At 55.3% G+C, this 27,321-nt stretch overlaps 11 protein-coding genes across 11 annotated transcripts; 4 read left to right on the top strand and 7 right to left on the bottom strand.

Moving 5' to 3' along the window:
• Window positions 1-906: 906 nt before the first annotated feature.
• Window positions 907-5,826, top strand: PUNSTDRAFT_49011 (uncharacterized protein). The gene is made up of 5 exons (XM_007379041.1): window positions 907-1,156; window positions 1,211-1,242; window positions 1,301-1,389; window positions 1,454-5,689; window positions 5,745-5,826. The coding sequence occupies exons 1-4, from the start codon at window positions 1,052-1,054 to the stop codon at window positions 2,980-2,982; spliced, it is 1,755 nt and encodes a 584-aa protein (XP_007379103.1). The 5' UTR covers window positions 907-1,051; the 3' UTR covers window positions 2,983-5,689; window positions 5,745-5,826.
• Window positions 5,827-7,574: 1,748 nt separating this feature from the next.
• PUNSTDRAFT_80334 (acetyl-CoA synthetase-like protein) lies at window positions 7,575-10,013 on the top strand. The gene is made up of 4 exons (XM_007379040.1): window positions 7,575-7,826; window positions 7,879-8,307; window positions 8,363-8,394; window positions 8,448-10,013. Exons 1-4 carry the CDS (start codon window positions 7,606-7,608, stop codon window positions 9,383-9,385), a joined length of 1,620 nt encoding a protein of 539 aa, XP_007379102.1. The 5' UTR covers window positions 7,575-7,605; the 3' UTR covers window positions 9,386-10,013.
• Window positions 10,014-10,035: 22 nt separating this feature from the next.
• On the bottom strand, window positions 10,036-10,788 carry PUNSTDRAFT_38523 (uncharacterized protein; the record flags this gene model as incomplete). The annotated part of the gene is made up of 1 exon (XM_007379039.1): window positions 10,036-10,788. A coding segment is annotated over one exon (753 nt), but the record flags the coding sequence as incomplete, so codon positions are not given.
• Window positions 10,789-11,124: 336 nt separating this feature from the next.
• PUNSTDRAFT_80329 (uncharacterized protein) lies at window positions 11,125-13,779 on the top strand (the record flags this gene model as incomplete). The annotated part of the gene is made up of 3 exons (XM_007379038.1): window positions 11,125-11,373; window positions 11,438-11,671; window positions 11,725-13,779. The coding sequence occupies 3 exons, from the start codon at window positions 11,125-11,127 to the stop codon at window positions 13,639-13,641; spliced, it is 2,400 nt and encodes a 799-aa protein (XP_007379100.1). The 3' UTR covers window positions 13,642-13,779.
• Window positions 13,763-14,806, bottom strand: PUNSTDRAFT_95831 (uncharacterized protein). Its single transcript, XM_007379037.1, has 5 exons — window positions 14,722-14,806; window positions 14,545-14,667; window positions 14,382-14,487; window positions 14,041-14,320; window positions 13,763-13,989 (listed from the first exon to the last, which is right to left on the bottom strand). The coding sequence occupies exons 1-5, from the start codon at window positions 14,722-14,724 to the stop codon at window positions 13,869-13,871; spliced, it is 633 nt and encodes a 210-aa protein (XP_007379099.1). The 5' UTR covers window positions 14,725-14,806; the 3' UTR covers window positions 13,763-13,868.
• A 57-nt stretch (window positions 14,807-14,863) lies between these two features.
• Window positions 14,864-16,830, bottom strand: PUNSTDRAFT_80325 (uncharacterized protein). The gene is made up of 8 exons (XM_007379036.1): window positions 16,452-16,830; window positions 16,361-16,395; window positions 16,204-16,302; window positions 16,092-16,155; window positions 15,861-16,035; window positions 15,730-15,808; window positions 15,366-15,675; window positions 14,864-15,308 (listed from the first exon to the last, which is right to left on the bottom strand). The coding sequence occupies exons 1-8, from the start codon at window positions 16,617-16,619 to the stop codon at window positions 14,982-14,984; spliced, it is 1,257 nt and encodes a 418-aa protein (XP_007379098.1). The 5' UTR covers window positions 16,620-16,830; the 3' UTR covers window positions 14,864-14,981.
• A 22-nt stretch (window positions 16,831-16,852) lies between these two features.
• Window positions 16,853-19,506, bottom strand: PUNSTDRAFT_95826 (uncharacterized protein). Its single transcript, XM_007379035.1, has 9 exons — window positions 19,398-19,506; window positions 19,268-19,336; window positions 19,098-19,215; window positions 18,981-19,046; window positions 18,592-18,926; window positions 18,306-18,538; window positions 17,831-18,248; window positions 17,609-17,773; window positions 16,853-17,542 (listed from the first exon to the last, which is right to left on the bottom strand). The coding sequence occupies exons 1-9, from the start codon at window positions 19,467-19,469 to the stop codon at window positions 17,456-17,458; spliced, it is 1,563 nt and encodes a 520-aa protein (XP_007379097.1). The 5' UTR covers window positions 19,470-19,506; the 3' UTR covers window positions 16,853-17,455.
• A 419-nt stretch (window positions 19,507-19,925) lies between these two features.
• PUNSTDRAFT_80320 (uncharacterized protein) lies at window positions 19,926-21,589 on the bottom strand. Its single transcript, XM_007379034.1, has 5 exons — window positions 21,428-21,589; window positions 20,735-21,363; window positions 20,573-20,682; window positions 20,465-20,522; window positions 19,926-20,406 (listed from the first exon to the last, which is right to left on the bottom strand). Exons 1-5 carry the CDS (start codon window positions 21,573-21,575, stop codon window positions 20,035-20,037), a joined length of 1,317 nt encoding a protein of 438 aa, XP_007379096.1. The 5' UTR covers window positions 21,576-21,589; the 3' UTR covers window positions 19,926-20,034.
• Window positions 21,590-21,756: 167 nt separating this feature from the next.
• Window positions 21,757-22,742, top strand: PUNSTDRAFT_59297 (uncharacterized protein; the record flags this gene model as incomplete). Its single annotated transcript, XM_007379033.1, has 4 exons — window positions 21,757-21,882; window positions 22,022-22,090; window positions 22,224-22,387; window positions 22,451-22,742. 4 exons carry the CDS (start codon window positions 21,757-21,759, stop codon window positions 22,740-22,742), a joined length of 651 nt encoding a protein of 216 aa, XP_007379095.1.
• A 108-nt stretch (window positions 22,743-22,850) lies between these two features.
• On the bottom strand, window positions 22,851-24,502 carry PUNSTDRAFT_58453 (uncharacterized protein; the record flags this gene model as incomplete). Its single annotated transcript, XM_007379032.1, has 3 exons — window positions 22,851-23,401; window positions 23,455-23,677; window positions 23,726-24,502. 3 exons carry the CDS (start codon window positions 24,500-24,502, stop codon window positions 22,851-22,853), a joined length of 1,551 nt encoding a protein of 516 aa, XP_007379094.1.
• A 230-nt stretch (window positions 24,503-24,732) lies between these two features.
• Window positions 24,733-27,215, bottom strand: PUNSTDRAFT_140528 (uncharacterized protein; the record flags this gene model as incomplete). The annotated part of the gene is made up of 4 exons (XM_007379031.1): window positions 24,733-26,536; window positions 26,587-26,872; window positions 26,926-27,133; window positions 27,187-27,215. The coding sequence occupies 4 exons, from the start codon at window positions 27,213-27,215 to the stop codon at window positions 25,074-25,076; spliced, it is 1,986 nt and encodes a 661-aa protein (XP_007379093.1). The 3' UTR covers window positions 24,733-25,073.
• Window positions 27,216-27,321: the final 106 nt, after the last annotated feature.

Here is a 27,321-nt window from a genome sequence, read left to right as displayed (position 1 = left end):
TAGTACGGGGCAACCCATTATTGGTAAGTCTTCATCGTATGATGGCTAGTTTCTGGAGCGCTCGTTCGAACATGATGCTGCTTGCCAGAAAGGGATCTAGCACTTGCAGGAGATGGCACGGGTCACAAACACGGTAAGGCTTGTGACCGTGGTGTGCGTAATATCTTGCGCGCTACGCCGCCCTTCCTTCTTTGTAGAGAATAGGCTTGAAACTTCACTCCGAAATCACGGGAGATCACAATCCGCCCTCTGGGGATAATTTGAAAGGCCCAGGTTTTGGAGATACGTCGAGAGCGTCCCAGCTGAGTACAGGATCTAGGTATGTGCACACTTTCGCAAGGCGGCGGGAAAGTCATGCAGTCGGGAGTCGGGATGAACGCTTCCGTGAGCGCACGGAATGTTCGTGGTCCGGCCCATGAGCAGACCGTGTCCCTTGAGACTGTACGGTACACGGGTGATTTGAGAGAATCACCCGTCTTTGCGATTTGACCTTCCATGAAAGGCAATAGATGGCTCTAGAAATTTCCGGTTAAGGCAATACCGCGAGACATAGTTACCGATAATGGTAACCCGTGAACCGTACAGCGCCTAAGCACGGCGCGTCATGCAGGCCGTAAGCGGACCGTGTACGTGAACGCAAGTTCCCGAGGAGTCGACACCGCTCTGGTTTTGTGCACGTCTCACCTGTACCGTACGCTCATCTGTAGATGAGTAGATCCAGGTACCAGTTAGAGATGTGTCTGTCCGACGCAGGTTGATCTGTTCAGTCACGTGCACGGCAGGGATTCTGGGGTAGGTGCGGCGGAAGCCGGCCGAAGAGCGTCGTCGTACCATCCCGTTATCTGATAAGACAACGCGATCCCGACCCCGTCCCTTGCCTCCTCCCCGCACCGTGCTCCCGTCTCACACAACGCTCCTCCCTTCTGTCATTCGTCCATGTCCGCCACCGCGGGGTCCGCAGTAGACCCGGTGCGCTCCTCATCTACGCTCTGGGCGACGGGTCCGTAGTCATCCCACTCATCGCCCGCGCTTCTTCTGGCTGAGAGAAAAAATGATTTCTCGCATAGCGAGCAAGGTATGGGAAATCCCAGCCAAACCAAAACCCGGACGCAAGCCCAAGAAAGACTCCAGTACCGCCGAGGACGATGGACAGGATGTGTGTGTCTCGGCTTCTCCTAACAACCTTGGGCTCATCCCGTATCCTTTCTAGGGAGATGCGAAATCGCGGCGGGGCCAGAATAGGTAGATGACCACCACCTTCGCCTGCCAAGCACACGTCTGACTTGGACAATGACTTTAGGGCTGCTCAACGCGCATTTCGCGAACGCAAGCAGACCCAGCTCGCTGAACTCCAGACCCGCATACAACGGTACGAGCAAGGCGAAATAGGTTAGTGTTATGGAACGGTCTGTGTCCTCCGCCTCAGTTCATGACCGCATCTCTTGATGCACAGAGCGCAACGTGGCCCTGCAGAAGGTAGCCAAGCGACTCAAGGAAGAGAACGAGCAGCTCAAACAAGAGAACGTTGCTCTCAAGGCCGCCGTCGCTGCATTGGAGGCTGACCGGAAGAGGAGGTCCGATGGGGACCTACGCTTAACTCCCGCGAAGCGCGTACGAACGCTTGCGACTTCCGACCCGCATCTCACTCCTGCCCAGGCGCCATCTGCCGAGTTTTCGCTGCCATCACCACTCTCCACAGCGCCGTCGCCGCCCGAACCTGAGCAGTCTTGTTCTCCCGCACCTCAGGAACATGCCTCCTCGCCGTCACGCAGCTCATCATACGATGGCTTTTTTGACTTGTCCCCAACCAAAGCGCGGCCCAACAGCCTCTCCGCTTATCCTGGCGTTCCTCGTGTTGGAGGAATACGACCCTCTACAACAGCCACTACAGGATATGGTATTGATCAGTTCGACTGTGGTTTCTGCGACGAGCAGACCCCATGCGTTTGCCGAGAAATCGCGCTTCAGTCTGCGCAGGCAGATGATCCCGTCGATGATAACACCGTCACCGCGCCTCATCCACTGAAGTTGGAGCAAATGGATCAGTGGATTGGTTCATCGTTGGAGTCCATTGATGTTCCTGACTCTGTCCCCGCGATTGCAACGCCTTCGGCGTCTCTCCTGGACAACATCGACAAACTGCCCTTCCAGCCTGCTGTTCCGCTGCGAAGGCGTGTCCAGTCGACGAAGAGCGCGTACAAGATCTTCCCCGTGTTCACTCTCTCATCTTCCGCTATCGGAGACACTATCCGCTATCCCATCAAAGAAAGAGAAGGCTGTTCTGGTGATCCGAGCAACTGTCCGGCGTGTGCGGACGACACTTTCGGCCGCGCATTCTGCACGGCTATACGCGACACTGTGGCCAACGCTCCGCGTTGCACGGCATGTCCAGGAGATTGTAGCGCCTCGAGCTCGTCGGCGACCTCCGATTACGTCGGAGGCTCGCACCAAACGCCCGCTACCTCTAGCCACGCTCGCGAAAATTCGGGCACTGCTTGCTGTGGAGACCTTTTGCATTGCGGGCGCGACCCTGCCGCATCGAGCTGGAGCTCCTCCGATGAACCCGCAGCCTCATCAGAGCGCACGATACCGACAGATTCGGCATGGCGCACCCTCAAGCAGCACCCCAACGCGGCATTTGCTGACTTGCGGTTGCTAGCAGAGGTAGTAGCCAGACGAAGCAAGTGCTCTGGTCCAGTCGTGGTCATCGATCCCCCAGCTGGGACAGGTACGCCCGATAGGATTGCGTCTCCTCCGCGAAGCTCTCTCAACAAGACGATGCGAAGAGAAGAGAAGGATGATGACGGCCAACCGGTGCTGCTCACTGACCCGCACTCCCGCTCGGGCAGCGAACGGGATGCTACACCCCCAAACTGTGCTGAATCTCCCGTTCACTGTGGTAAACGACGGATTCGAGAGGTCCCATACGATGCCGTGCGGGATGCCATACGCCTCCTGGATGCCTCTTCCCCCAACCATTGAGCGTACAGGTCAGGTATCGTCTTCCAGCGATCTATTTGGGAAAACCAAGTTTGTAGCATATTGTAGACCATTCCCAAACCTACTCTCTCGGTCATCAGGTCAACTCTAGATCGCTTCTTCATGTATGTTGAATGCATGGATTGTATCACCCGGATCGCAATACCGAGGTATCTGTAGTACCGCGGAACGTCCGCGTTAAACTATGCTGTTCTGCACGCTTCCATCTTGTCAACAGGCGTTCCAAGCGCCATCCAAGTACCCGTAGCTCCCTTGCTGTCATATCCCCATCAACTACCGGGGGCTGAGTAGGCTCCTTACCCAAAGAACGAAAGCGCCGTGCCAGTGTCTTCAAGCTGGCGGTACGAAGCTCCTCCGGGAATGGTGAGACCTGAGGCCAGAGCTCCACCAGAGTAGTGCGTGCCATTGCGTATGAGCCAACGACAAAGTACGCGCTCGAGACGGCGTCGATCGCGCCCACGTCCGGCCTTATCCCGTCAGAAACCATTTCTTGAAACACTCGCATCGCAAGATCAGGTTTGCCTTGCCTAGCATAACCGGCGATGAGGATGGTATAAAGAACGACGTTGGGTTTGATGCCGGCTTGATGGGCGGCATCTAACGTTGTTACTGCTGCGGTCATATTTCCTTTCCGAGCATATCCGTCCATAAGAGCAGCATAATGATGGGCCGTTGGGTGTATCCCACGAGAGAGCATGACATTGAACAATTGAGCAGCGCTGTCAGGTGAACCCTGAATAACTGCGCGCTGCTGCATCGCGATAGCGAACATGGCACGATCTCCACGCACTCCGCGATCAGACAATGATTGTGTCACCGGAGTCAGCTGTTTGCGATGGCCGTATTTGTTGGGCGCTTGAATGCTCGCGAATGGATCAAGACTGCCTGAGACGCCCGCGAGCGCTGCAGGATCATAACGCGCAACGTCTCGTCGCTTCTTCGAGAAGCGCGCTGCTACGACGTCCCAGCCCCTCCCATACACCGTCATCTTCTCGCGCTTCTGAATCGAGCGCAGAACAGTATGCAAATGCTGAGATGTTGGGCGGAGTGTTTGCGAGGAAATTTTCCGTAAAACGCCAATGATTTCCCTGGGACGGACGTTTTCCATCTTCGCCAGGTAAGAGAGTAGGATATGTTCGGTCGTTTCATCCGGCGAAAGCTGATGCGCCCGCATGATCTTGAAAACGGCGGTGAAAGCCCGCATACCATGCGTTTTGGCGAGACCGTCGAGCAGGACGTTGAGCAATTCCGTGGTGAGTTCGAGACCGGCGATTTGGGGCACGGTTGCAGTGTCCGTGGGCGGTTGCGGAGCAAGTGCTCGCAATGATGCTAGGGTGTCTACATCGCAGCTGCACATGCTGGCAATAAAATGAATAGCGGAAGCAATGTGTCCGGTTGCTAGGTACGCGCGCAGAAGTGCCGCGGCCGTCTTGGTGTCAGGACGGAAGCCTGCGGCCTGCATACGAGAGAAGACGCGTAGGGCTCGCGGCACATCGCATTCGCGTGCCATGCAATTGATGAGCATAGTGAAGGTAGCGGCGTCGGGTGGGACGTCCCCTTCGACGTTCGTTGATGGAGGCCATGCATCGCGCGGCGTTCCAGGCCGTGGCTGAGTGTTCGATGTGGGTCTCTGCGAGCGGCCGGTGTCTATTTTGGAACGATCGAACAAAGCAAGGACGCGCATCGTGCCCATCATGTCGCGGGCGTCGATATACAGCTGCATGAGGGAGTTCAGTATCATGGTGGCTGTCCGCTGCCCGATCCCTTTCAGCACTTCGAACGAGCGCGCTTGGACAGCATCGTCCGGACCGAGCGTCCGATACGTGGCCACGACTAGTGCATGCGTCGAGGCGTCTACGGGGAAACCAGAATCCTCCATCCATCGGAGGCACTCCTTGGCCTTTTCGACATTGGAATTGCGCAGGTGGCCGGTCGCGACAAGATGATATGTTCGTCGCCCAGGTTCGAGCTTTTCGCGTTCGAACTCTGGGAGGACGTCTTCCAGTAGCCTGTACCGCTTGTTCTCTACTAGAGCTCGCGCCCTCCAATTGAGGAGACGGACAGTCGTTCGTCCGGTATGACGTTTGCCGAGATTGACGACAGGAGGAATGAGATTCCATAAACCTCGTTGGGCGAGACAGTGGGTGACGCTCTCGTAAGTGCTTTGTGGCAACTGGTATCCCAATCGATGGGCTAACGATAGCACCCGCCGAGCCATCTGCGGACGCGACGATTTGGCTATGAGGATTGCCAGGTCTCGGGCTTGTTCGCGATCGGAAAATTGACGTGCATTGATGGAACTCGGGCCTCCTAGGTAGCGTAGTATGGCGTCCTTGGAAAGTCGATGAGGAGGAATCTTGTCGATATTGTCGAGGAGCTCCTCCGGAACGCTGCTCTGGCTCGACAAAAGCGGGCTTTGCACACGAGACACGTTTCCGCCGGTTGCGATGGCTGTGGCATGTAGAGCCTTGGTGGAAAATGACGCTCGCGATGGCAAGTTGGATGGGGCATACAGGAAGTCGCAGGCAGTCCGTGTCGGGGTGAAGCGCAGGTGAGCAACCCTGTGGAGATTCTGGCGCGGCGACAGATGGGACTGTCTGCGAGGGACATTGCATTGTAGTCGAGACGAAACGACGTGATGTAGACGTTGGCATCCACGGCCCAGCCTTTCCAGCATGGACTGCCAGCTCTACACCGGAAAACGTCTCAAAACATGCGAAGCCTGAAACCAACTAAGTACTCACTGAGCCCTACGGACAGCCTTGACTGTTCGTCAATACCATGCACCCGCCTTATCGCACTCCGTAGCCCCCAGCGACGCAAGTCGTCTCCGGCAGTTTGTGCAAGAAGCGGAAAACACGCAGGAAGTGGGTGGCACTGCAGCGGACTTGGACTTCGTCGACGGCCATTATTCGTCTTATTCACTCGATGCTCCCATATTACTGCGCACCTGGTGTCCTCGCGATACCTTCGTACATGCTCATATCCGTATTTCATCTACCAGTTTGGACTTGCAGTTCTTCCGTTAGCTGACGCTACCTTAGACTCCCAAATATTTCATTTGCAAGATGTTCTGCATTCTGTGCGCAAAGGGCGATGCACATGGTACGCGAACCCCGACAATCCGATGACTAAGGCTCTGCTCAGCCCCGCTAACTTACGAGGCTGACGCCCGTCATGCCGTGAGTCTGACAACCCACGCCTGCAACCCTCGGAGGGGTTTTCCACAGGTATCGCAGGTGGATCCACTGCGTTCGCCAGAAGCGTTCAGGCCAACCCCAACAAAGCCCCAACAATAGCTTCAATATCTTAATTCTCACGCATTCGTCGCCCATATGTCTGATCCCTGTCCTAAATCATTGGATCGTTGTGGTCCCGGCACCGTCCTAGTCCGAGCAGAACGCAGCGAACTGAAATGGATCCAGCGCGCCGGCAGCCCTTTCGTAGTGGCTATGCATTGCTTCGAGGTATAGATGCCATACCATCAGGATGATTACTATTCAACCTTCCAGGAACAGCCCTGACGGATGTGGCGTATCGAACAGGTAAGCTACGGATCAGATATCTGCTCAAGGCAAATGAATATAGTCCGCAGCTCAATTTTGCCATCGCCCGGCAAATTCTATTGATTCAGTAGTAATGGTACAATCCCATGGCCGCTCAGCACTAGCAACTATTGCGGCCGGCTCACCCGCTCGTCCCGCTACAAGGATGCCCAAGCTGTTAGACACCGCTGGCTCGTACGTTTTTTACCTCCACATCGTTCACCAAACCAAGATCAAATTGGCGGTTTGGCGGTTTGAGGCCTTGGAGATGGAGCAAAGGCATCGATGTGCTGCCTTCATTCCTGAAACACCACACCATTGTCACGGAGCGGAATTCCATGGCAACGTGTCATTCCGACCACCGCCACTCGGGTTCACTGAAAGGAAGCCTCTGGCGACACTGCATTCTGATAGACACCTATAGAATTCTCATTACGAAGGCGATAACGCAGCGGCCGGCATCAACGTCTGTTCTGGTTGTGAGGAAGGATAGCGTTCTGGTATTTCGCTCCTTCATCGTCTTCAGCATCCCTTCGCATTTTATGTGCTTGCGTTGGCTCAGGCTACCTGCCGACATACTAGTCTGCAATGACATGGTGGAAGTGGCGGGCGCCAGTGGCAACACGTGATTGGCATAGGCATTTCAGTGATGATCCATCTCCGCGATCATCGGTACTACTCTGAAGGCTCTAACATCGCCCCCGTCCGACTCACGTCGTCGTATGCTCGTCGCCGATGGCGAGATCTCACCGCTTCCGAGTTTAGTCATTAACATCGCACTCCCACGCAGCAGGAGTCAGCCAAGAGCCGCGCACGACCGCCGAAATCGCAGCATCACCGCGTTTCAGAGAACGCGTTGCGCAGGGTGCGGAACGCCCGAGATCCTCTGTCTCAGGCCCGGCATCGCCACCCGTTTAGAGTGCCTTACGCGTTGGACCGCTGGAGTCACCCCAACACAGCTCGATAGCCATCCGGGGTGCAAGCCCGACGCGAGAGCAGTATATAAGATCCATGGGATCTGCGTCATGGCTCTGTCACCAATATCTCCTACTCCTCGTCAATGCCGAATCTGCAATCCCATCTTACGGTCCTCCAGGCCACCGCGAAACGCTTCCCTTCCCGACCTGTCTACAAAGTCGCCAATGTCAATGGAGATGAAATCGAGCATTGGACGCCTATCACCTACAGCCAATTTCTGCACGATATAGAGGTCTCCGCAAGACGTTGGACTCGGGTACTACGACAACTCCGAGTTCCACCGCGATCAGTAATAGGCTTGTGGTACGTGTTTTGTATAGGGAGGAGGGATAGAAGGGCTCACACAACCCCGCAGGCTCGGCGGTCTCAACTACATGGATGCGACCACAATTTATGGCCTTACACGAGCGGGCTACATCCCGCAGATGTTCAGCCTACGACTACCTGATCCGACAATCGTCATCGAGCTGCTTCAGAAGGCCACCGCGCGGGCCATTTTCTACGATACGGCTTACGCGCCAGACCTGGCAGCGTTTGGGTGCCCGGTGCCGACTCTTACGATCACCGATCTCCTCATGGCCGACATTACGAGCGAGCCTTTGCCAGCCATGCCCTTGGCGGAAACTGGAGAAGAGACGGTCTTCATCTTCCACACCTCGGGTTCTACTTCGGGAAGCCCGAAACTCATTCCATGTAGTTTCAAGTGGCTGGACGCCATGATCACCAAGGGTTACGCCTGCGTAATCCCGCGTCGGCCTGATGTCCAGGACGTGAACGTGTGGATGTAAGTTTCAGTTACCATTTTTAGCCTGACACGGACGCTCACGTCTGCGCTTCAGGGGCAGCATGTGTCACATCGGACAGAACTTTAGTGGGTTCTATGCTCTTGTTCTCTATCGAGTTAGTTCTGACAGCGTTCCTTAGTGTTCTGGGGGGCTATGCAACACGGGACATGTACCATCATTCCGACGAGAATTGACTACAATTCACCCGAGCTGGTGAACATGGTACATCACGGGGGGCTGAACCGTATCAATGCCTTCCCACCCTTCCTCTGCACGCACTTACGGAATGCTCGGCAAGACCCGAAGCTTCTTGCGATTCTCAAGGGCCTCGATGATATTCTATACAGCGGGCTCGAGTTGCCGCAAGAAACGGACGACTGGTGTCGCGCGAATGGCCTTAAACTCACCAACATATACGGATCCACAGAGGTCGGCGCAATGATGCTTTCCAATCACGATCCCCTGCCTAACGGCCGCTTCCTCCGGCCCATGGAGGGCACTCAATACGGCTTCTTCCCCACTTCCTCGGAGTCCGAGACTGAATCTGGTCACGTCGACGTCCATTCGCGTCTGTTGGAGTGTGTCATCCTATCGTCATCCCCCGATTGCCCTGACAAGTCGTTACGAGCGGCGGATGGACATTATCACACCGGTGACCTGTTCGCCGAGGTGGCACCCGGCGCCTACGTTTTCCGGGGCCGTAACGATGATTGGATAAAATCCGAAAACAGCCTCCGGGTTGACACCAAATCCATCGAGGACAACGTACGCACGACCTGCAAGGGACTCATCTCCGATTGCATCGTCGTCGGTACCGGTCGTCCCTGCCCCGCGCTTTTCGTCGAGCCCGCGGTCGACATTGACCACGCTAAGCTCAAGAAGGAAATCCTTCGTCGTATCAAGCCCTTCCACACCCGCCGATATCTCCACGAACGCATCACTTCCACGAATTGCATAGTCGTCGTGCCTGCGAACACACTCCCTCGGACTTCCACCAAGGGGAACATTCGCCGGAAAGCCGTCGAGGAGCAATTCAGGGCTGTCCTAGACCTCATGCACGGTCGCCCAGCAATATAACCAGCCGAGTCCTGGACTACGCCCCGCTTTCGAATTCTACGGACGGACTGGAGCTCCTAGTTGAGCCTGGATATGTATTAGCACTAACGCACCGCATCATATTTATGTATTCATTATGCAGATGTTGATTCTCATGTGTTTATCGTAGATTGTAACCCACGATACGGCACCTAATGTCCATAGCACTACTAGTTTTAGTGTATATACAATGTAATTTGGCCCTTGATCGCAGTCTCTGGTATTCATACAGCAAATGGAATGGAATGAATATCATCCGACATACAGCACAGCACGGAAGTAATCATTCCCAAGCTATGGCCAGGGACGGCGAGCACCGTGCCATGTCAAGCGCCGGTATCCGAAACAATTTCTGCAGCACCGATCCGCCATAAAAACCTTCCCACCTGCTGCGAGCCCGGCGTACGTATGAGTCCAATGACTTCTCCACGGTCGATGGCGTGTCGCCGCCATTCCCTTTCGTGTCCGGTTGCCTGCGCAAGCGTTGAAGCAGGCGGCAACGGCACGATCGGTGCGAGAGAAAGGGTGACGTGCTGCGTGATAGGTGGATAACCCTGGTCGTCAGATTCTGGATTAACGATGAGGGAAGCCAATTCCGATATCAGGGGTTGCGGAGGAACGGCGTCTTCGGCGACGAACGGCGCTGGAAATGGACGGAGATGTTGTCTATAGAATGGGGATGGCCCTGAAGGGGTCGCGAGCGGGTGCAAGCCCCAATTTGTCAAGACGGTGATGACGCCATGAGAGAGCCGGAAACGCTGCAGCGCCTTCAGGACGTGGTGCAAGGGGTTGAGGCTGCCGAGATCCTTTAAAGATATGTTCTCGCCCAGGCACAGTTGTTCCACCGTGAAGCGATCGGGCCAGTAGAAGGCGCTGATCGAGTCAACAGCCAGGAGCCCGATCTCGACATCAGGATCGTTTTCGAGGTGATAGGAAGGCAGATTCAATATCGTCGCCGCGAGCTGCAAGGTTGATGTTGGCCGAAACACGTGCAGGTGCTGAAGACAGTCAGTGACCAGCTTTTCCCTTTGTTGTTCGTCTGCGCGGACAGGGCCGGATTCCGAAGCACCTGCGGATGATCGCGCGATGAGATGGGAAATCTGGGAATCGAGCAGCTGCTTGAAGCGTATGACGTCGAAAGCGTCGTCGCAGTCAAAGACCACAGCGGCCTTGTTCCAGCCTCCCAGCCGATGTCCGTCAAGATGGTCGGGTAAAAGGCAGATGGACGTGAGATGATAGATGAAATGCGTTTTGCCTGACGAGGCGGGGCCCTGGATCTCTAGGACATCGCCGCGGTTGAGGCTGGAGTGGAGCGATGCTTGATGTGCGACGGTGGCGAACAAATGCGGGTCGAGACCAGACATGTGGGTGATGCCGGGAGGAGATGCTGTTGCGAGCAATCGGGCAGTGCGCGATGGGAGACGGGGGGGTGTGCTCACTCTCATGTCGCACTGCAGCGACCAGCTGGGGATCGTCAGAGGATGTATTGCGAGCAAGCGGGACGACGTTACATGCGACAGCGGCTCGGCCCTCACGGCCCGCAGGAGGTCGGCGGCTTCTGGGATGTCGGCCATGATCGCGAGAGGAGCGCGTCGAGCTGGGTGGCGGTGCACGCGCCCGTCGCGACGCGGAAGCCGGATCGCCACGTGTGGCATCCATCGCTCACCAACGTCCCCTTCGCCTTCCACCGTACATACCCTCTCGTTCTACGCATACCAGCCATGGCGACGACAGCCACACCCCGCCGTCCTCCACCCAACTCCCGCCCTGTCCGATCGCCCTCCGTGTCGACCACTCCCGCGCTATCCGGTGTCTTGGCCAAAGGCGCGACAGCCCGATCGGCGCTCAACCCACGCACGTCCTCGCTCAAGTCGCCAACTCGGACCTCCTTCTCAAGAGGAGGCACCCCGCCATTGGGCGGCAATGATATGTCTGAGTCACTGATGCGGGAGACAGAGGAAAAAGAACAGGTGCGCACACGGCGGCCACAGCCTTTCCGCGCACTGCTGCATACGCTCACACGTCGGCCTACAGCTGCTGGTACAGCTTCAGAATAAGGAACAGGCCGTTTCCGAATTAACAGCGGAAAATGACCATCTTTCATCGGCTCTTAATGCCGCCGAAGGAAGATTGGCGGAGCTGTACACCGACCAGGCGAGGCAAGAAGAAGAGATGGCAACGCGACTGGAGGTGATGGAGAAGCTGCGCATACAAGCTCGCGAATTAGAACGGGATAAACGTGAACTGCAACGGCGATACAACGAACAGGTTGGCGCCCTCGCGTACCTTCGGAGTGACGAGATCACTCACATTTGACTCAGACATCTACCTTTGAAGCGGAGCGCCAAGCTTTCTACGACAACGAACAACATTTGAAATCGCGCATACAGTCACTATCCCAGTCGCTTACCCAGGCACGCAAGCAAGCCCAGACTGCGACGTCGCAGGCGGCGCTCACCGAAGCCGAATCTGAGACGGAAGTGGAGGAGGAGGTCGCGATTGATACCAAGAAACCGGAAGACAAGTCGCAAGACCTGAACGATCCCGAAGCCGAACCTGCCGAAATCACGTCCTTGAAACTGGAGCTGTCCACATTATCCACATCCTACGCTTCGTTGCAAGGCACGCTTGGGTTACTGCAGAGCCAGTTGGTCGATTTGAAGAGGGTCAACCGTGTTCTGCAGGAGGAAAACGAGAGCTACATGATCTTACTCCGCGAGAAGACTCTGAATGGCCAATTTGACGTCATGCGCACTGTTGGGACCGAATCAAGCTCGGACGGTGACGAAGCTGACGACGATGACGACGAAGACGAGGAACGCACCTCGGCTGATCACAGCAGCCTACGAAGTACCGGCCGCCACCCGCTTGAACCTGTCGAGGAGCACGAATATGAGCACGAATACGAGCGTGACTTAGCGCAGGAGCTGGAGCGAGCGGAGTCCGACGAAGAATTGCCGACGAAGAAATCTACTCGCCACAGAAAGAAGGGCAGCATATCCGACCCCGATAACCATCAGGGTGAATCACTCGCAGGTCTTGGTGTCACCGGGCCTGGTTTGGACCTTGCTGCGGAGCTCGGCCGTGCAGAGAATAAGGACATCCTTGACGGAAGCAGCGCACCAGCAACGGATAATTCCAGTCCTCGCAAGAAGGGTAGAAAGAGCGGCGTGCGCTCGGTTTCCGTGTCCTCTGCTGGCGTCCTTGAAGTAAAGTCGACTGCCAACGATATCGACGCTCTCAGAACCGAAGTGAAATCTCTGAAAGATGCCAACAAAGCGCTTTCATTATACGCGTCGAGAATCATTGACCGTATTATCGCCCAGGAAGGCTTCGAGCACGTCCTTGCCGTTGACTACGCAGACAAAACTCCAACGTCGCCGACGCCAGGCGCCAGTGGGTTCAGTCATACTGCTCTTCCGAAGTCGCCGACGGTGCCGGAGAAGAAACCTCGGCCGCAGAGCATGTTCTTTGGACGACAGGCTTCCAACCCGTCGCCACAACCTACCTCGGAAGAATCGACATCTCGGGGTACTTCTCCTCCTCTCGAGAAACCAGCCATCACCGCTGCACGACAGAATCGCCGATCACTGTCCTTTGACTGGCGCAGCTTTTCAGTTTTCGGCGGAGGTGAGAAGAAATCGGAGCCCCATAACCCCAACCTGCGGCCTTTGAAGCTTGGGTCTGGGCCTACTGTCACCGGCGCCCGAAAGCTGGACACTCAGGAGGACGAGGAAGACCGGCGGGAACGAGAGCGGCTTGATGCCACAATGAAATTGATGGGCATTTCTAAACCCCCTAGCTCGCCACCGCCCATGATTAAGAGCGTTTCCTCGCCGATGGAAACCGGAAGACCCAGCAGCGACGAGGGTCGGCCCTCCCTAGCGTCGAACAGCAGTTCTCCTGCGCCATCGCGGTGGTCGTTCTTCCGATCGAGATCCGGCACCCAATCCGAGACCTCGTCCTTGCACTCTGCGCCGTCCGGGGCGACATCACCTAGACCCGGCAACCTGACGCAAGAAGCTCTCGAACAAGCGGAAGCACAGGAAAAGCTTGCGGCGCTTGATGCGCATGAGAAAACTCTCAGCGCCGAATTGGCGAAAGGCGGTAGCGGAGGTTTCACAGAGATTGCCCCGAGACGCAGCAGAGGCGGACGCCGAAGCGCTGGCGGTAGTGGGAGTGGCAGCACCGTATGGAGCGCTGGGATGAGCAGAGACGGGCATCATGACGACGACTGACGATTATAACGACAACTAAATAACGGGACGGAACAGGGAACATGGACGTGGCAGTCTCATACAGGCGCTTTGCGCAGCCGTCCAGGATATGTACGTTCGTCTGCATATACTTGTATAATTCTTAATTACCGGAATACCACACACTGGATACCTGCCTGCACCGATTATATTCAGGTCTGCGGAGGAGGAAAATAAAAGGAAACGCCACAACATTAGGATAGCATATTCTATGATGCTCTGTCATGCTTCAAAAGGGTGTTTTGAGCATGGGTCCGGATTGCTGCGAAGGGGTTTTTGGCGAACTCTGGGTTTGCGACAATGACAGGCAGGCGAAGCTGCTCGGTTTTCCTGCGCGGATCGTTCAATCGATATGCTGAGGGGGTACAACGAATGACGCACAGCGCTTTCTTCCTCTGGGCTTGTGTAAGGGGTACACCTTTGCCCTCGCCAATCTGTCCCTGAGGAACCTTCCGACGTTGAGGTACGGGCGTTTCGTGTTCATCCTTTGGAGGCTCGCGCTCGCTTGTGCCTGATAATTTCACAGCCTGAGGCACTTGCTCCTCCACGGCGGATAATGCAACGGCCATATCGTTCAATCCGCTGCCGAACTGGTTGTTCTTGCGCCGTCGTAACCGACGTTCGTGAGATTTTGAGTATGGAGACTGAGCAGCTTCCAGGCCTGAACGGGCGGTTTCTGAGTTCGTCGCGCTGGAGGTCGCCAATGATACACGAGAACACACGTCGTAAGAAGAGATCGCGCTTAAGCTGCAGTTTGTCCTTTTTCTTCAACGTAACTTTGTCCGCGTCCTCCGGCACCGTCGTAAGGGATGCCAGAATTTCGTTGCCCTAAATTCAAGACGCCATCGTTACAGGTCTCATGCGATGAAGTGTGACCAGACTCACGGAGACTCCTTCCAGAGATCCTACATCAACGTGTTCGACTGCATTGTCCTGTGCTGCGAACTGGCGCTTGGGTAGTCGGACAGATTGTTGGTGAAGACCGGTTCGATGGCGAGTTTCCTTAGGCTAACTTGACTGCTTGATTAGCGCGAAGTTGCCGCACGGCAAAAGAGGACGAACCATCACGGACGGCAGTGCGACGAGTTGTAGATTAGGCTCAAAAAGATAGCTAGGAGATCCGTAGAGTGGAGAGGCCTGTTATGGTACTTACTAGGTACCCTGTGAGAAACCGGTGCCAAAATCCCAACACCATATGCATTGACTCATTGAAAGTAACGCTCGTAATTTGATGTATATACATCCACGACGAGAAGAAAGAAACGAGATGTAAATACAGCGATAGCACTTCCAGGTCACAGCATCCAATGAAATGCCATATGTCACCGCGTTGGCCGATCTTCAAGTTCCTCGTGCTCCTCCTGCAATGGCACATCGGGTCCTTCCTCCGAGTTCAAAACATCCCCAACCACAGCTCTATTAATCTTCTCTTGTTCCTGTTGGTCTTTCTCCGTGATACCGACAATGAAGAAGCTGAGTACGACCATTGCGGCACCGATTAAAACCTGCAGCGGGGACGGCTTGTTCAGAAAGAAGTCGCCAATGACCGCCAGGGGGATCGTCAGACTCAGGCCAACGGTAACCACCAGAGGCGTTGTCTTCAGCATCGCCAGAAGGTATAGGTAATCGCTAGAGAGCGTGATGAACATCTACGGAGTATGAATGTTCTGCCGATGCAATGGAAGGAAGCAGGGATGTCAACATACATTGATCAAGATGCCCCCAATCATTCTTCCACCGCTGGGAAATTCGAATCTCTCCGCGCCGGTGAAATGGAGTATGATGATGATAGGCCACAAAGTGACAACGTTGAATAATCCCACAAATCCAAAGAAGAGCTGCATGTCTATCCGCGACTCGTCCCGTATACGTACCTTCAGAAGGGTCACGTATAGCGCGTAGAAGAAAGCGGATAAAAGGGCAAGAAAATCGCCCAAGAGAGGACGTGATGCGTTTTCCCCCAAACCTACGTCGTCTGCACCGTCGGATAACGACACGAGAACGACACCCGAGAAGCTGGGCTCAGAGGATGAATCAATGTCATCGACACAAACTGAGCAGCCAACGAACCTCATGACCACCGCTATGACCTTAGCCAGTGAGAGTGACTCGACACGGAACAAACGTCCAATCGCGAGCGTGAATATGCCTTCGTTCATGTCAGGGTTGCATGGCACCAAGCAGCGGTCAACCATGCTCACCGCTGGTGGTGGACAGGATTGTTGTACTTGCGACCGTCGTGTAATCGAGAGCAGCATTGACGGACCAATTCGCGATGAACCAGAAGAAGCAGAAGATAAAGGCCAAGTCGGCCGTTTGTCGTGTCGTTAAGGGAAGTAAAACGTCTTGTACTGATAGTTTGTCTAATGACCGCAGCTGGTAGGCTCGTGTTCAACAGGCTGGGCCACACAAGCGATAAATTTGGAGCGTACAGATGGGATGCTGTCGCTCAGAGCTTGAGCCGCGTCTGTAGCCAGGGGTTCGTATCCGCTTCTCCTGCACTTCTTTTAGAGCATGGCTGGCGTTGGAGAATAAGTTACTCACCTGAACGGTTCACTCTCCCCTTGACGTCGCCTCCATAGCCATCTGAGGGAGAAGGGAAGTAGGTAAAGGGCGAAAGAGCTCGTATTGAGATATGTGATTCTTATCAACACTTCGTTAGCTCCGAGGTAGAAGGTTGAGTGTCAGCCAAACGGCCTACAGGAAGGGCTTCTCCCAGCCTCCCACAAGAAGATCCTAGCGACGAAATGGCATCAAGACCGAAGGCTAACCTCGCACAATGAAGAGCATACCTGCGTCACGAAGTTGCTTGCGGTCCACAAAAAGACGACGGTGAAGAGGATGACGATGCCAGTGAAGTACACGTTCTTGTTCGCTGCCTTGGCCCTCGACCCAGCTCTCGTGATGGACCGACTCCGCGCCCTTGCGCCCAAGCTAGTTGACAATGCCGAGGTGTCCATGTTGAGAAGGGCGCGCCCGCAGAGGAAGCCGAATCTCTATGCATGCATGGCGATGCAACTGATCAGGCCGCAGTCGTGCGAAGTAGCTCGCATTACGGAGGCCGTTTCCCGCCAGGTCTGTGAGGTGGCGTGACGGGACGTGACGCACCATTGTTGTCACACTGGGCCATCTTTGGCATCCTGTGGCCATCGCGGCTAATCCTTTCCCTCTAGATACTGGACCCCTGTGCTGCGCCAAATTTCTCCTTAATATTTCTCTTATAGAACAATATTATAACAAGAGATGATACAGGAGAGTATCGAGAAAGATACCGTTGAATTTGTGTGACCGCCGTTGTGCACTGCCACATTACCAGTGCGCTCGTGCGCCTTTCCGACAACCGTCGTCTTGTGAATATAACCCAGCAACTGCGCCGCTCGCGTACCGCAGTCATATACACGACCCTGCAAATCGTTGCGTAAGGGATCATGAAGTCGTCATCTTCGTCGATGACCAGCTGCCAGCGGCGGTGGTCCTGCTCTCGACCCTCGGCCTCGTGCGTGCCTCCGCCGCACACCTTCCGCCGTTTGCGCATGTCATCCTCCCGCGAGCCGCCACCGACGCTCACCCCACGCCCGCCGAGCTCGTCCAGCTCGCGCTTTGCCCACGCCAGAAATGTGATGGCCTCGCGCGCCCGCGCGCCGCCTGGCGCCGAGCCCGCGTCGACGCTGAGCCACTTGTGCGCCAGCACCGCGTGCAACGCATGTTCGTCCGCCAAATACCTTCTCGTGATAGGCGAACATTGATAAAGATCCAGAGCAAGTAAGGTGGGAGTACCCTGGAAAAGCAGCAGACGCTAATGCATGCGCATGTGCGGCGTGTCGTGAGCGAGTCGACGTCCAACGCCAGCGCCGTGCGGAGTAGCAATTGCAACATGGGGCATCTGTATAAGCGTGTGGGTAGGCGCTATGTTATTCGGTGCGACAAGAAAATTCTGAGAGCGCCGCACCGTGCGCATAGCAAACGTTCGACGCTCGACGTTCCAACTGCATATGTGCGTAGGCGAGAACAATGTTGTCCAGCGCGCTGGATCTTCGACACGCTCCAGGATGGCGTTGGGATGTTCTGTGGTTCCCTCGTGCTCGATATGGTCACCGACAGTCAATGAGCGTCCCTACAGCAGATGAAATAGATCAGTCACGTCCAACAATCTGTGCACTACGCCACTCACCTGATACCCTCCTAATCCCATGGATGTGGACTTCGATTCCAGATACTTCGGTATCCCCGGGAACCCGCCCCTCACTCCAACGTAAACTCTCATCCCTTTCTCCTTCAAGGTCCCGACGACCAGCCTGCCGCCCGCCGGTACCACCACCTTCGTCCATATCTTCTCCGGCTCCCTGTTGATAGTCAGCGATACCGGAGGACCACAAACCGCGACGACGGCTGGTACGTGGAAGTACAGTTTGCAACCGGCGAGAGTAACTTCGAGAGCTTCGGTGTTGACGTCGTTCGAAACGAGCGCGTTCGCCGCCATGAATGCCATGGGGTCCATAGGCCCGCTACGAGGCATACCGAGCCCGGTTAGGTGCCCAGGGAGATCTTGAACAGTGGTCTCAACCTCGCCCGGAATGACGTCCATTGCTCTGGCAAAGGCAAAAGTATGAGATTCGAACGATGCAACCGTGGTTGCGACTCCTTACCCGGGCGTGAACTTGAAGTGCTCCGGAAATGTGGTCATGGCGTTCCCGTCCTGGAAGGTCTTCGAGCTACATATAGCATCGAGGTACGAGATGTTGTTTGGCGGACCGAGAATCTTTGTCTCCGATAGAGCCTGCTTCAGACGCGAGACAGCCTCAGAGCGTGAGGTACCGGTAACGATCAGCTTGCATGCCAGCGGATCGTAAAAGGGTGTAACCGTAGTGCCGGTGCCAACCTAGCATGCGGGTCGGTTACGGCAAAAGACGGGTCTGGACAAAGCTTACTTACCCAGTTTTCGAGCCTGGGCCAGTCTCCTTTCGGGAATTCTACGAGTTGGAGCACCCCAGGCGATGGCTTAAAGTTAGTTGCAGGGTTTTCGCAGTTCACCCGCGCTTCGATGGCGTGAAGTTGTGCGGTGTTCGATCCATAGTGGGACTGGTCCATGAGATCGGGCGCTAGGTGGACGCCAGCGCGTTCCGCGATGCCTTGCTTAATCATGAGCTCTACGAGGTCAAGACCAGGGTGAACGGCCTCTGTGACCGGGTGTTCGACTTGCAGGCGGGTATTCATCTCCAGGAAGAAGAACTCGGCAGTCGAATCGTCCACGATAAACTCGACTGTCCCTGTAAAGGTTGGTTTGCCACGGTGAGATGCAGTCTTGACAGGGTTATACATACCCGCAGATCCGTACTTGATTAACTGACATAGCTTCACCGCTGCATCATACATCTTCTGCCGTACGTCTGACATGACCGGTTAGTTGAATAATACTCCAACGGGGATAACATGAGCACCTGGATGTTTGTCCATGAACGAACTTGGTGACTCTTCAAGGACTTTTTGATGCCTTCGTTGGACGCTGCACTCGCGTTCGCCCATGTGTATCGCGTGTCCATGGCCATCGCCGAAGACCTTGGCATATTGTCAGCTCACTTCGTAAGGTAATCGAGAGGAATCTCGGTACCTGTACTTCGATGTGTCGAGCGGACGATATGTAACGTTCGAGAAAGAGGCCGTCGTTCTTGAACAGGGACTGTAGCGTACACGATCAATCCCAGTCAACCCTGTAGTGCACGCATATGGCACCAGCTTACTTTGGCCCGACCTTTCGTAGCCTCGAACTTGTCCTCCAGCTCTTTCGCGTCATTGCAGACGACCAGTCCCATGAATATGTTAGCGCCATGTACTCGCTCCTGATACGCCAGCGTGGGCGATTAGGTAGCACAACTTCGCAGAGATGTGGCCCTCAGTATTATATCGACATATCCATCTGGGGTGATACTTATCTACGATATATATTTTCTGCTACGTGAGTATATATTTTCGCCTGGCCACAGAGGGGTCTGCTAGCGGGGATACCGTTGTTGCGGTGGGTGGCCAGCAGCGTGACAGCGCGTGGCGCTCACTGGAGACCTGGCGGGAAACGGCCTCCGTACTCGCATGCAACACACTGGAGCCTGATCGCGCGATCTGACGTCTGGCCTAACATAATCCTGCGAGGCAAGCATATCATGATACACACCTCTGTGGACGTATGATACAACAAGATGTACTGATCGAGGGACGAAGCGTCACCGAGTCCTGGATAAATGTGTCGCGTATTCTACAGTGAAGTCGGATGGGGTATTTCTGGGATGGCTTGTCCGGTGTGATATATATATAAACGAACCCGCCTGTCAAGCAGGGTCCAGGGGGTGGGAGCACAAATCCGCGGAACTATGTCTACGTGGATCATGGTCGAGAGGAAACCGCGGGATGGTATTTGACCTTCTCGAAGATGCGGAAGAGGCTGATAACCAGGTTGATGCAATACATGATCAACCCGACGCCGACCAGGCAAATGAGGATGACTTGGTCATCGCATATGTTGTCGCCGACGCCGCCATGCCCGCGACCGAGGCCGGGGATATTGCTGGGGCGGTTCAATTCATTGTACCATGAGATCCGGGATGGGGAGGCGCAAGGAATGAGAGATGTGAAGAAATTGTCGAAGGAAAGGGACAGGGCAGCGGACCACGCGCAGATGAAGACGACCTCGAATAGTGTATGTGCCAACTTGGCAGATGTTCGCCATAAACCGAGTGGCCGTCCAAGATATTCCAGCTACAATGTACGTTGGTGAGTACGAATGGCAGGGCGGTGACAGAAACCAACGTCTTACGTAGATAGCGGACATAACGTGCACTAAAGTCAAAGGGGCAAATATAATGACAAGAGTTCTATGGAAGAGGTCAGAAACTGGGACAGCAAAGACGTTCAAGGTACGTACGGCGAGCTCCCGACTGCTCCCATAACGTGATGATGCATTTCCGTCTCTCGTATTCGGATGGCCATGGCCAAAGCAGCCGTAGTGAAAGCAATGTTGATCACGCGGAAGAGCTGGCATGGCGTCAATATAGTATGCAGGACTAGCAGCCTGCTTCGCACGCACAAGAGGCACATAATTATTGGTGAGGAAGAAGCGTCGCCATCTCTTCCTCCTGCTCTTCCAGTCCGTTGATTTCTCGTTGGGACCTGTCACCTCGGTTTCATCGGCTGAATTAGCATGATCCGATGGTTCGTAGCCATTGCCAACGGGAAAAAGAGGGTGCGGACGAGCCGACCACGGGGACGCCCATCCAGGGGTATGGTTATGATGGAGGGTGAAAAGGTTCTCTTGGGGAGGTGGAAGTTCCAGGGTAAGGCCACGAGCGTTCTGACGTGGTGGCCGGGGAAACACGGTGTTGCCTGCATCTGCAGGCTTTGTCTCAGTAGCTCCGTCCTGCGACCTCCGATTGGCCGGAGTAAGCCAGGATTTGGAACGTTCTTTCAACGCCCATCCTATGTTCCTCATCTGAGGGGGTTGCAGTTGCGTGTTGACGGTTGCCGCCGGCGGCGGAGGTGGGGGCGGTCGACCGTCTGCGTGCGCGAATGTCTGCCATAGTGAGTTGGCAGATTCTGGAGGGGGTCCCGGGGATGCGGTACGACTCGTCCCAACGTCGGATGCCCGGGGTCGGGTAAGGTCGCTGGTCGAAAGCAAGGTTTGCTCTGTAGGTGACGGAGGCTCGTTGCGTGCCCAAGCTAAAATAAACGACGTCGATAAGCTTAAAACGGGAGTAGATGAGAGGAACGACGCTGAACGCACGCGGGGAGGTTACCACAGATCTTCTGGTAGAAGTTCCGCGAAGCTGGCTCTGCAGGCTGTTTGTCTTCGCGGTGAGGGCGGTACCAAGGCTGGTGACAGAGGCATTGGGGTTGGCTGTTGGGCTGCTCGCGCCATCGTTAGCAGCCATGAACTGTGCAGGGGTGGGCAAGAGATGAGAGATAGAGCCTGCCGGGTCCAGCACGGTCGCGCGCAGGTCATCCGCGAGGGACATCCCGCTGCGGCTTTCGTGCCGGTCTATCTCCGGTCACTCCGTGTCTCTTGCCGCCCCTCATCTCCGACGCCTTGACTTTCGACGCTTTCCCGCAACGATGGATGACATACCGTCTATCTCATCTGGCGCAGTTGGCTCTCGGTTTGTCTCCCAGAACGAGTTGGAGACGGCGCGTGCAAAACGCGACGAGCAGTGGAAGGTGCCTATCCTTCTAGTGGCCTTTGTGAGCAGAGTAGCCTGATCTCATTCCACGCCCAGGCAGCATATGCGAGGCAAGTGGCTCCTGTCCGGCCAGCTTCCACCTTCAGCGCGGTGCTCATTCGCCCAGGTGACCACTCGTACGTTGTCACAGATTAGGTCAGGAGCCTCCACCTGCACCCAACGAAGATGTATACGACGGGCGTAGTCTTGCCGAGGCAAGCATATTTTATGTCCCTTCGCCATCCACCCGTTAACTTTCCTTGTCCACCACAGAAACTTGCTGCTAACAAGGTGCGCCGATTGCTGCGACGCGCGCAGCATGTTACTCGGAGTTGTCTATTAACCATCATATGTCGCAACCAGGCAGCGAAACAGGAACAGTGGGAAGAACGCAACCGCCTTGCCAACCAGTTCCGTGCATTGGAGGAGGACGAGGTGGTCTTCCTCGACTCTGTGCAGCAGAAGCAACTGGAAGAGGAGCGGAAGCGGAAAGCGGAAGAATCGGAGGAGCTCAAGAACTTCCGAGAGTACGTGTATACCGTCTGCTGCACTGCGCCCAGTCTTATCTGCCTGCGATATGGTCTGCACAGAGCTGTAGCCGCGAAGGATGCCACTGTTGGAACAATTCCCGCCCCTTCTTCCACTTCTCCTCCGGTGCCGGTCACCAAAGTGACGGCCAAAACAGCCCCGAAAGCCAAAGCGATAGTCGCGGGCCCAAAGAAAAATGCCCTGAAGGGCGTCATCAAGAAAAAAGTGCCGGCGAAGCGGCCTTCGACATCCGTTCCCGATTCTTCTGACCATGCACCTGAGTCTTCACTTGATGACGACACAGATGCTCGTAAAGATAGCAAGAGGCGCAAGCTCTCCGGCACTGAAGCGTAACAGTAGCCCTTATATGTGATTCTCTGACGCAGTTGCATGTACATTGGTGTATTGACCATTGTTATAGATATCCGTCCCTTGGTCATCATAACATGAATGTACATCAGATCATCGTCTTGTAACGGGGCTAGGCGTCGGTGTCCATCTGACCCTATCGACATCCTTGCCCTTGGTGGCACTGCTGCCCTCCCAACCATTGATCCTTGCCATCGCTTCAGCCCTTCTGGTAGCTGCGGTACCTAACGTAGTCCTGTCCAGCAGCCTCTTCGCGGCAGGAGTCAACGACCCGCGTGCCTCCGCTCGTCTTGGCGTCCAGTTCGGCGGCGGCATAGTCCCTTTCCCTGATATTCCTTTTTGTCGAATACCGCCAAACAGCGATTTATCACCCAAGAGTTCGGCCTTGGCCTTGAGGCTTTTCGCAGCTTTGCTTGACAGTTTATGCGACAGCTGCTCGCGAGCGGATGGGCCGGATATATGAAATGGCGTAGAGGGCGGCGGGACATCATCGTCACCAGTTTGAGATAATATGCGAGGAGTCGCATTCAAAGAGCCCCATGTCATGAGTTGTTTGACAGCCGCAGGCCCAAGCTCGGAGGGAGTGGGAGATGGCATGGCAGGCACCAGGGAAAAATTGTTGATAGTTGGGGACTTTGGTCGATCTGATTCGTAGACTCAGCAAACGGAATGCGATAAACAGCTGAGTGATACTCACAAGGGGTGCCGGCAATTGCAGCATCAATGCGACTTCGCGTTGGACTCGGTGGTTCAGAACGACCCCTAGTTATAGAAGAACCATCCTCCTGCTCCGGTAATCGAGTGTTGGCGTATTTGACTACCTTGGGCTCGATGGTACGCGCGTTGGAGTCTTGCGAAGACGTCCTGGGCGTGTACGGTGACACGTCCGCGTCAGGAGGAAACATGAGAGCATTCCTTGTCTGCAGTACTTCAGCAAGGGGTGATGACGAAAAAACGATTCAACTTACCTTGAATTTCCATCCGTCTACACCGGCTGCTCTAGTATCTTTCTTGGGCGCCATGACATCCACCGTCTGTTCTTCCTCCTGAGGAGTCCGTACGGCGAGTTCCTTTCCCTTCCCGTTATCAACTTCATCCGAACTTTCTGCCCGCACTTCGCCTTCAGGTGCCGCCTCGATTAGCCCCTTCGGTAGTTCCGGTGGTTCAATCAACACCTTCTCCCTCACCCCTGCCTCCTTAGCGCCCTCAATCATCATTCTCTCTCTTCTCTCGAGCATCTTCTTCTGCTGACCCTCGACCCTTCGCTGTGCGTCCCATGCCCATGCCCATTTCTCCCTCCGCTTCCTGTTCTCGTCCTCCAGTATCTGCGTGAAACTCGAATTATCTTCCGAAGTATATCGTGCCTGGAACGCATCGAGGCTCAGATCGGTATCATAGCGAGCGCGCTTCGCCGTCGGTTCGCCGCGCGGGGTTCGCAGTGGCGTCTCGGAGGGACCGGCGCCGTATCCATAGGGAGTTTGGAAAGGCGTCTGGTAGGGTATGCGAGCAGATGCCGCCGGTGTGCTCAGTTCCTGGAGACGTCGAACCGACGCGTTGATCAAATCCGGGTTCTGCGAGCTCATTGCATCCAGGTAGTGGTTCGTGGCATCCAGGTGCACAAGGGATGGGAAGAAGTCCCGAGCAATTATACGGGATAACGCAGCCGTATACTCATCTTCGTCGAGGACTTCCTGGTTATTGAGAGAGCGAGAGAGGGCATCCTCTGGTTTGGGACTGGAGGACATGATCAGGGCTTGAATGAAAGTGGCGATCCGAGGGGAAGGCGCAGTCCTTCGTGGCTGTCGCGACCGGGGCATGCCGTTGTCGTCATCCATACTTCCTGATCACTAACTTCACGATGCACGAAAGTTTGGGCGTCAACGGCAACTTTGAATCAAGTATTGTCATGACCAACGTCAACTCGATCGTTGAACAGACTAAACACGCTAACGAGTAAGGTCATTTGAGCGTAAAACAGTTCGTTATCGTCATCTAAATATCACAGGTATATCCATCAGGTCTGCATAAGTACTACGGACTGACAAGAGAGGAAAACACTAGTAGAACAGTTAAGAGTGGAAAAAAGGTGTATGTATGTTAACGAGAGACATTGCGTCCCGGGCCATATAACAATGATTGCGAGGTCATGGGCGTCAGAAACGGGAGAGGAAGACGTCGCGCAAATTAATGGACGGGAGGAGTAGGATCGGGATGTAGAAGGTAAGTATAACATAACGATTTTCCGACAAGGGGAGATATGCGAAAGTGCAGTCAAGGCATCAAGGCAGGGAACGCATAGATGAAAGTAGCCGATGATTACTTTGCAGGCCGGGTCGCAGTCGGACTCGCCCGCGTTCGGCTATTGTCGAGCGCGGCATACGCGTCCAGTGCCTCTTGTCCCGCACTCTTCCGTCCAGCATTGGGTCGGCCAATCCGGCTTTGACTGAGCGGGTTCGCCTTGGCGCGCGTGGTCACATTGTGGTGTGGGCCATCGCTTAGGTCGTTGCTCACACCGTCCGACGAATGGGAATTGGTTGTGGTCGTATTGGACGACGTTCGCGTATAGAAGCCGGAAGAAGATGGAGGTCTGAGGCTGGTAGGGGGGAAGGGCGAGCTAGATCCAAGTGACGAGCGCTTGAGAGTAGTCGAACTAGGTCCAGTGGAACGCTTTAAGCCAACCCCAGGATTCGAATACAGGCCTGAGGTGGGCAATGGTAAGAACGTAGGTGTTGTGGGCCTCGAGGTAGGCGTCGGAATCGTACTCATAGATGCCGCTGTGCTGATGCTACTCCTATCCGTAGTCACCGAGATGCGCGACCCGGACCGGCGATTAACGCTTTTTTGAAGCTGACTGCTGATACTCCGATCGTTCGAGGCCGAGGTTGTGTTGGAAGTAAGGCGCTTAAATGCAGACGGCGCGGTGGGACTGGACGTCCTCCTTCTTTCCTTGGTCCTATCCTTAACTGGGGAAGGCGAGTCTTCCATGATAAGCACCCAGCCCGTGTCGCCACCTGCGGGTGTTTTCTTGCCCTCTCCTTCCGCATCAAGGCTGAGTCGATTCATCTGGCGGCTGCTGGGCGGGCTTGGTCGGACAGTGGTGGTCGACGATGATGCAGGCACTTGTGTCGGCGTCGTCGTGCTCGTAGCAGCGGGAACTGCATTCTGTCGCCCGGAGACACTGCCCATCCGCAAACGGGGCACCCTAGTGTGTATTCTCTGCTCCAGGTTCTTGACACGGGCGCGCATCTCGGACACCATCTGCACTCCCTTGCTCCTCGGTATACCAGTAGCGGTGCTCGTAGTTGCGTTGCTTGAAACACTCGTTGTGCGCGTTGGGAAGGTGGGCCGGGCAACAGGAGTACGGGGAGAAGCTTTATATCGTGCGGAGCTAAGTGCCGTGTTGAGTGACGGCAATGTGCTCGAGCGGCCAAATGGTGACGGACTGGAGCCTGGCGAAGGGATTCCCGACCGAGAGGCTCCCACACCAGTGCGCCGGAGAAGCGCCGATTGACCCTTGCGCGACTCGGAAGGAGTGACTATGTTGGTCGTGGGTTCCACTTTACGAGTAGGCGTGTCGCTACTCGTCATCAGATCCTCGAGCGACAGTTCGTTAGGTGGAGCGGTGCGCATTAGGTCATCCGTGGTAAGTGGTACATCCTTCTGCGCAGCTGCCGAGGAAGCGGAAGATGTCTCGGACAAAACGACGGAGGAACGCGATGATGCCGCAGCTCGAGCAGCATCTAGCTGATCCTTCAGGATAGAGATTTCTTCGTTCGCCTCTGTGGAAGGTAAGAACGAATCGCGGCACAGGTGCGCGAGATCAACTTGCCTCTGACTTGATCCTTCAGCCTTTGGCATTCTTCCTCCATACTGGCCTTGTCCAGTAATTCGTGTTCCAGCAGAATCTTCTCCTCCAATGCTCGTTGATATTTGGCGTCGACATCGGCTAAGCTAGAGGATATGGCCCGCTCATTCCTCTCCAGATCATCGTTGCCAAGCTCCAGATCACGCAACTGCACCCGCATCTTCGAGTTCTCCTGCCGCACCATATCTAGCTCGCGTTGTAGAGATGTCGTTGTGGTGTTGTGCGTTGTTTGCAGAGACATGAATTTGGTCTGGGGGGCTCATCAATCGCACGTACACGGTTCCGGATAGCGCATATACCAACCTTCCAGTCGTCCCGCTCCTGCTCAGCCCTGGCGACCTTGATTTTCAGATCCTGCTGAGCTTTCTCCGCCCGTTCCAGATCGCGCTCCAGCTCCTCCTCCAGTTCCTTGCTCGATTGGTGGAACTCGTCCAGTTCTTGCCGTGTTTCCGCCAGAATGTCGCTGATCTCGACGTATTTGGCCCGCCAATCGACCGAGGGCGACGAATAGCTGTTGGCTGAAAGTCAGCTGGGTTGGAGTTCATGTTACAGCGTGGGACGGACTTGATGGCATTCTCGTCCGTGGAAGACATGAGGGAGTCCCTGCGGAAGGGATTCGAGGGGGACAGAACGGCCGTCATGAAGCGTAGGAGGACGAGGCGAGACCAGCGCCGACGAGGGCGCCCGTATCGTCGTCGT

Source organism: Punctularia strigosozonata (genome assembly GCF_000264995.1).
Source record: "Punctularia strigosozonata HHB-11173 SS5 unplaced genomic scaffold PUNSTscaffold_1, whole genome shotgun sequence".
Taxonomy (NCBI): domain Eukaryota; kingdom Fungi; phylum Basidiomycota; class Agaricomycetes; order Corticiales; family Punctulariaceae; genus Punctularia; species Punctularia strigosozonata.
The sequence above is the reverse complement of the archived record's forward strand: the minus strand, read 5'-3'. Positions and strand labels throughout refer to the sequence as shown.

What these genes read in the sequence shown, in the direction of transcription:
- PUNSTDRAFT_95831 (XM_007379037.1), bottom strand. An exon ending in GCGCGATCTCTTCTTACGAC is followed by an intron (nt 14,321 to 14,381) that starts GTGTGTTCTCGT and finishes CCGCCCGTTCAG; the next exon opens with GCCTGGAAGCTGCTCAGTCT. An exon ending in GCCCAGAGGAAGAAAGCGCT is followed by an intron (nt 13,990 to 14,040) that starts GTGCGTCATTCG and finishes CGATCCGCGCAG; the next exon opens with GAAAACCGAGCAGCTTCGCC.
- PUNSTDRAFT_49011 (XM_007379041.1), top strand. Translation starts at nt 1,052, where the DNA reads ATGATTTCTCGCATAGCGAGCAAGGTATGGGAAATCCCAGCCAAACCA. An exon ending in CCGAGGACGATGGACAGGAT is followed by an intron (nt 1,157 to 1,210) that starts GTGTGTGTCTCG and finishes TATCCTTTCTAG; the next exon opens with GGAGATGCGAAATCGCGGCG. An exon ending in GTACGAGCAAGGCGAAATAG is followed by an intron (nt 1,390 to 1,453) that starts GTTAGTGTTATG and finishes CTTGATGCACAG; the next exon opens with AGCGCAACGTGGCCCTGCAG.
- PUNSTDRAFT_80320 (XM_007379034.1), bottom strand. Translation starts at nt 21,575, where the DNA reads ATGGCTGCTAACGATGGCGCGAGCAGCCCAACAGCCAACCCCAATGCC. An exon ending in CCAATAATTATGTGCCTCTT is followed by an intron (nt 20,683 to 20,734) that starts GTGCGTGCGAAG and finishes ACGCCATGCCAG; the next exon opens with CTCTTCCGCGTGATCAACAT. An exon ending in ACGTTATGTCCGCTATCTAC is followed by an intron (nt 20,407 to 20,464) that starts GTAAGACGTTGG and finishes CGTACATTGTAG; the next exon opens with CTGGAATATCTTGGACGGCC.
- PUNSTDRAFT_80325 (XM_007379036.1), bottom strand. Translation starts at nt 16,619, where the DNA reads ATGGACACCTCGGCATTGTCAACTAGCTTGGGCGCAAGGGCGCGGAGT. An exon ending in CAAGCAACTTCGTGACGCAG is followed by an intron (nt 16,396 to 16,451) that starts GTATGCTCTTCA and finishes TTTCGTCGCTAG; the next exon opens with GATCTTCTTGTGGGAGGCTG. An exon ending in TTGGGGGCATCTTGATCAAT is followed by an intron (nt 15,309 to 15,365) that starts GTATGTTGACAT and finishes CATACTCCGTAG; the next exon opens with ATGTTCATCACGCTCTCTAG.
- PUNSTDRAFT_80334 (XM_007379040.1), top strand. Translation starts at nt 7,606, where the DNA reads ATGCCGAATCTGCAATCCCATCTTACGGTCCTCCAGGCCACCGCGAAA. An exon ending in CGATCAGTAATAGGCTTGTG is followed by an intron (nt 7,827 to 7,878) that starts GTACGTGTTTTG and finishes ACAACCCCGCAG; the next exon opens with GCTCGGCGGTCTCAACTACA. An exon ending in TCACATCGGACAGAACTTTA is followed by an intron (nt 8,395 to 8,447) that starts GTGGGTTCTATG and finishes AGCGTTCCTTAG; the next exon opens with TGTTCTGGGGGGCTATGCAA.
- PUNSTDRAFT_95826 (XM_007379035.1), bottom strand. Translation starts at nt 19,469, where the DNA reads ATGGGACTGGTCGTCTGCAATGACGCGAAAGAGCTGGAGGACAAGTTC. An exon ending in CTACGAAAGGTCGGGCCAAA is followed by an intron (nt 19,337 to 19,397) that starts GTAAGCTGGTGC and finishes TGTACGCTACAG; the next exon opens with TCCCTGTTCAAGAACGACGG. An exon ending in GTTCATGGACAAACATCCAG is followed by an intron (nt 19,047 to 19,097) that starts GTGCTCATGTTA and finishes CGGTCATGTCAG; the next exon opens with ACGTACGGCAGAAGATGTAT.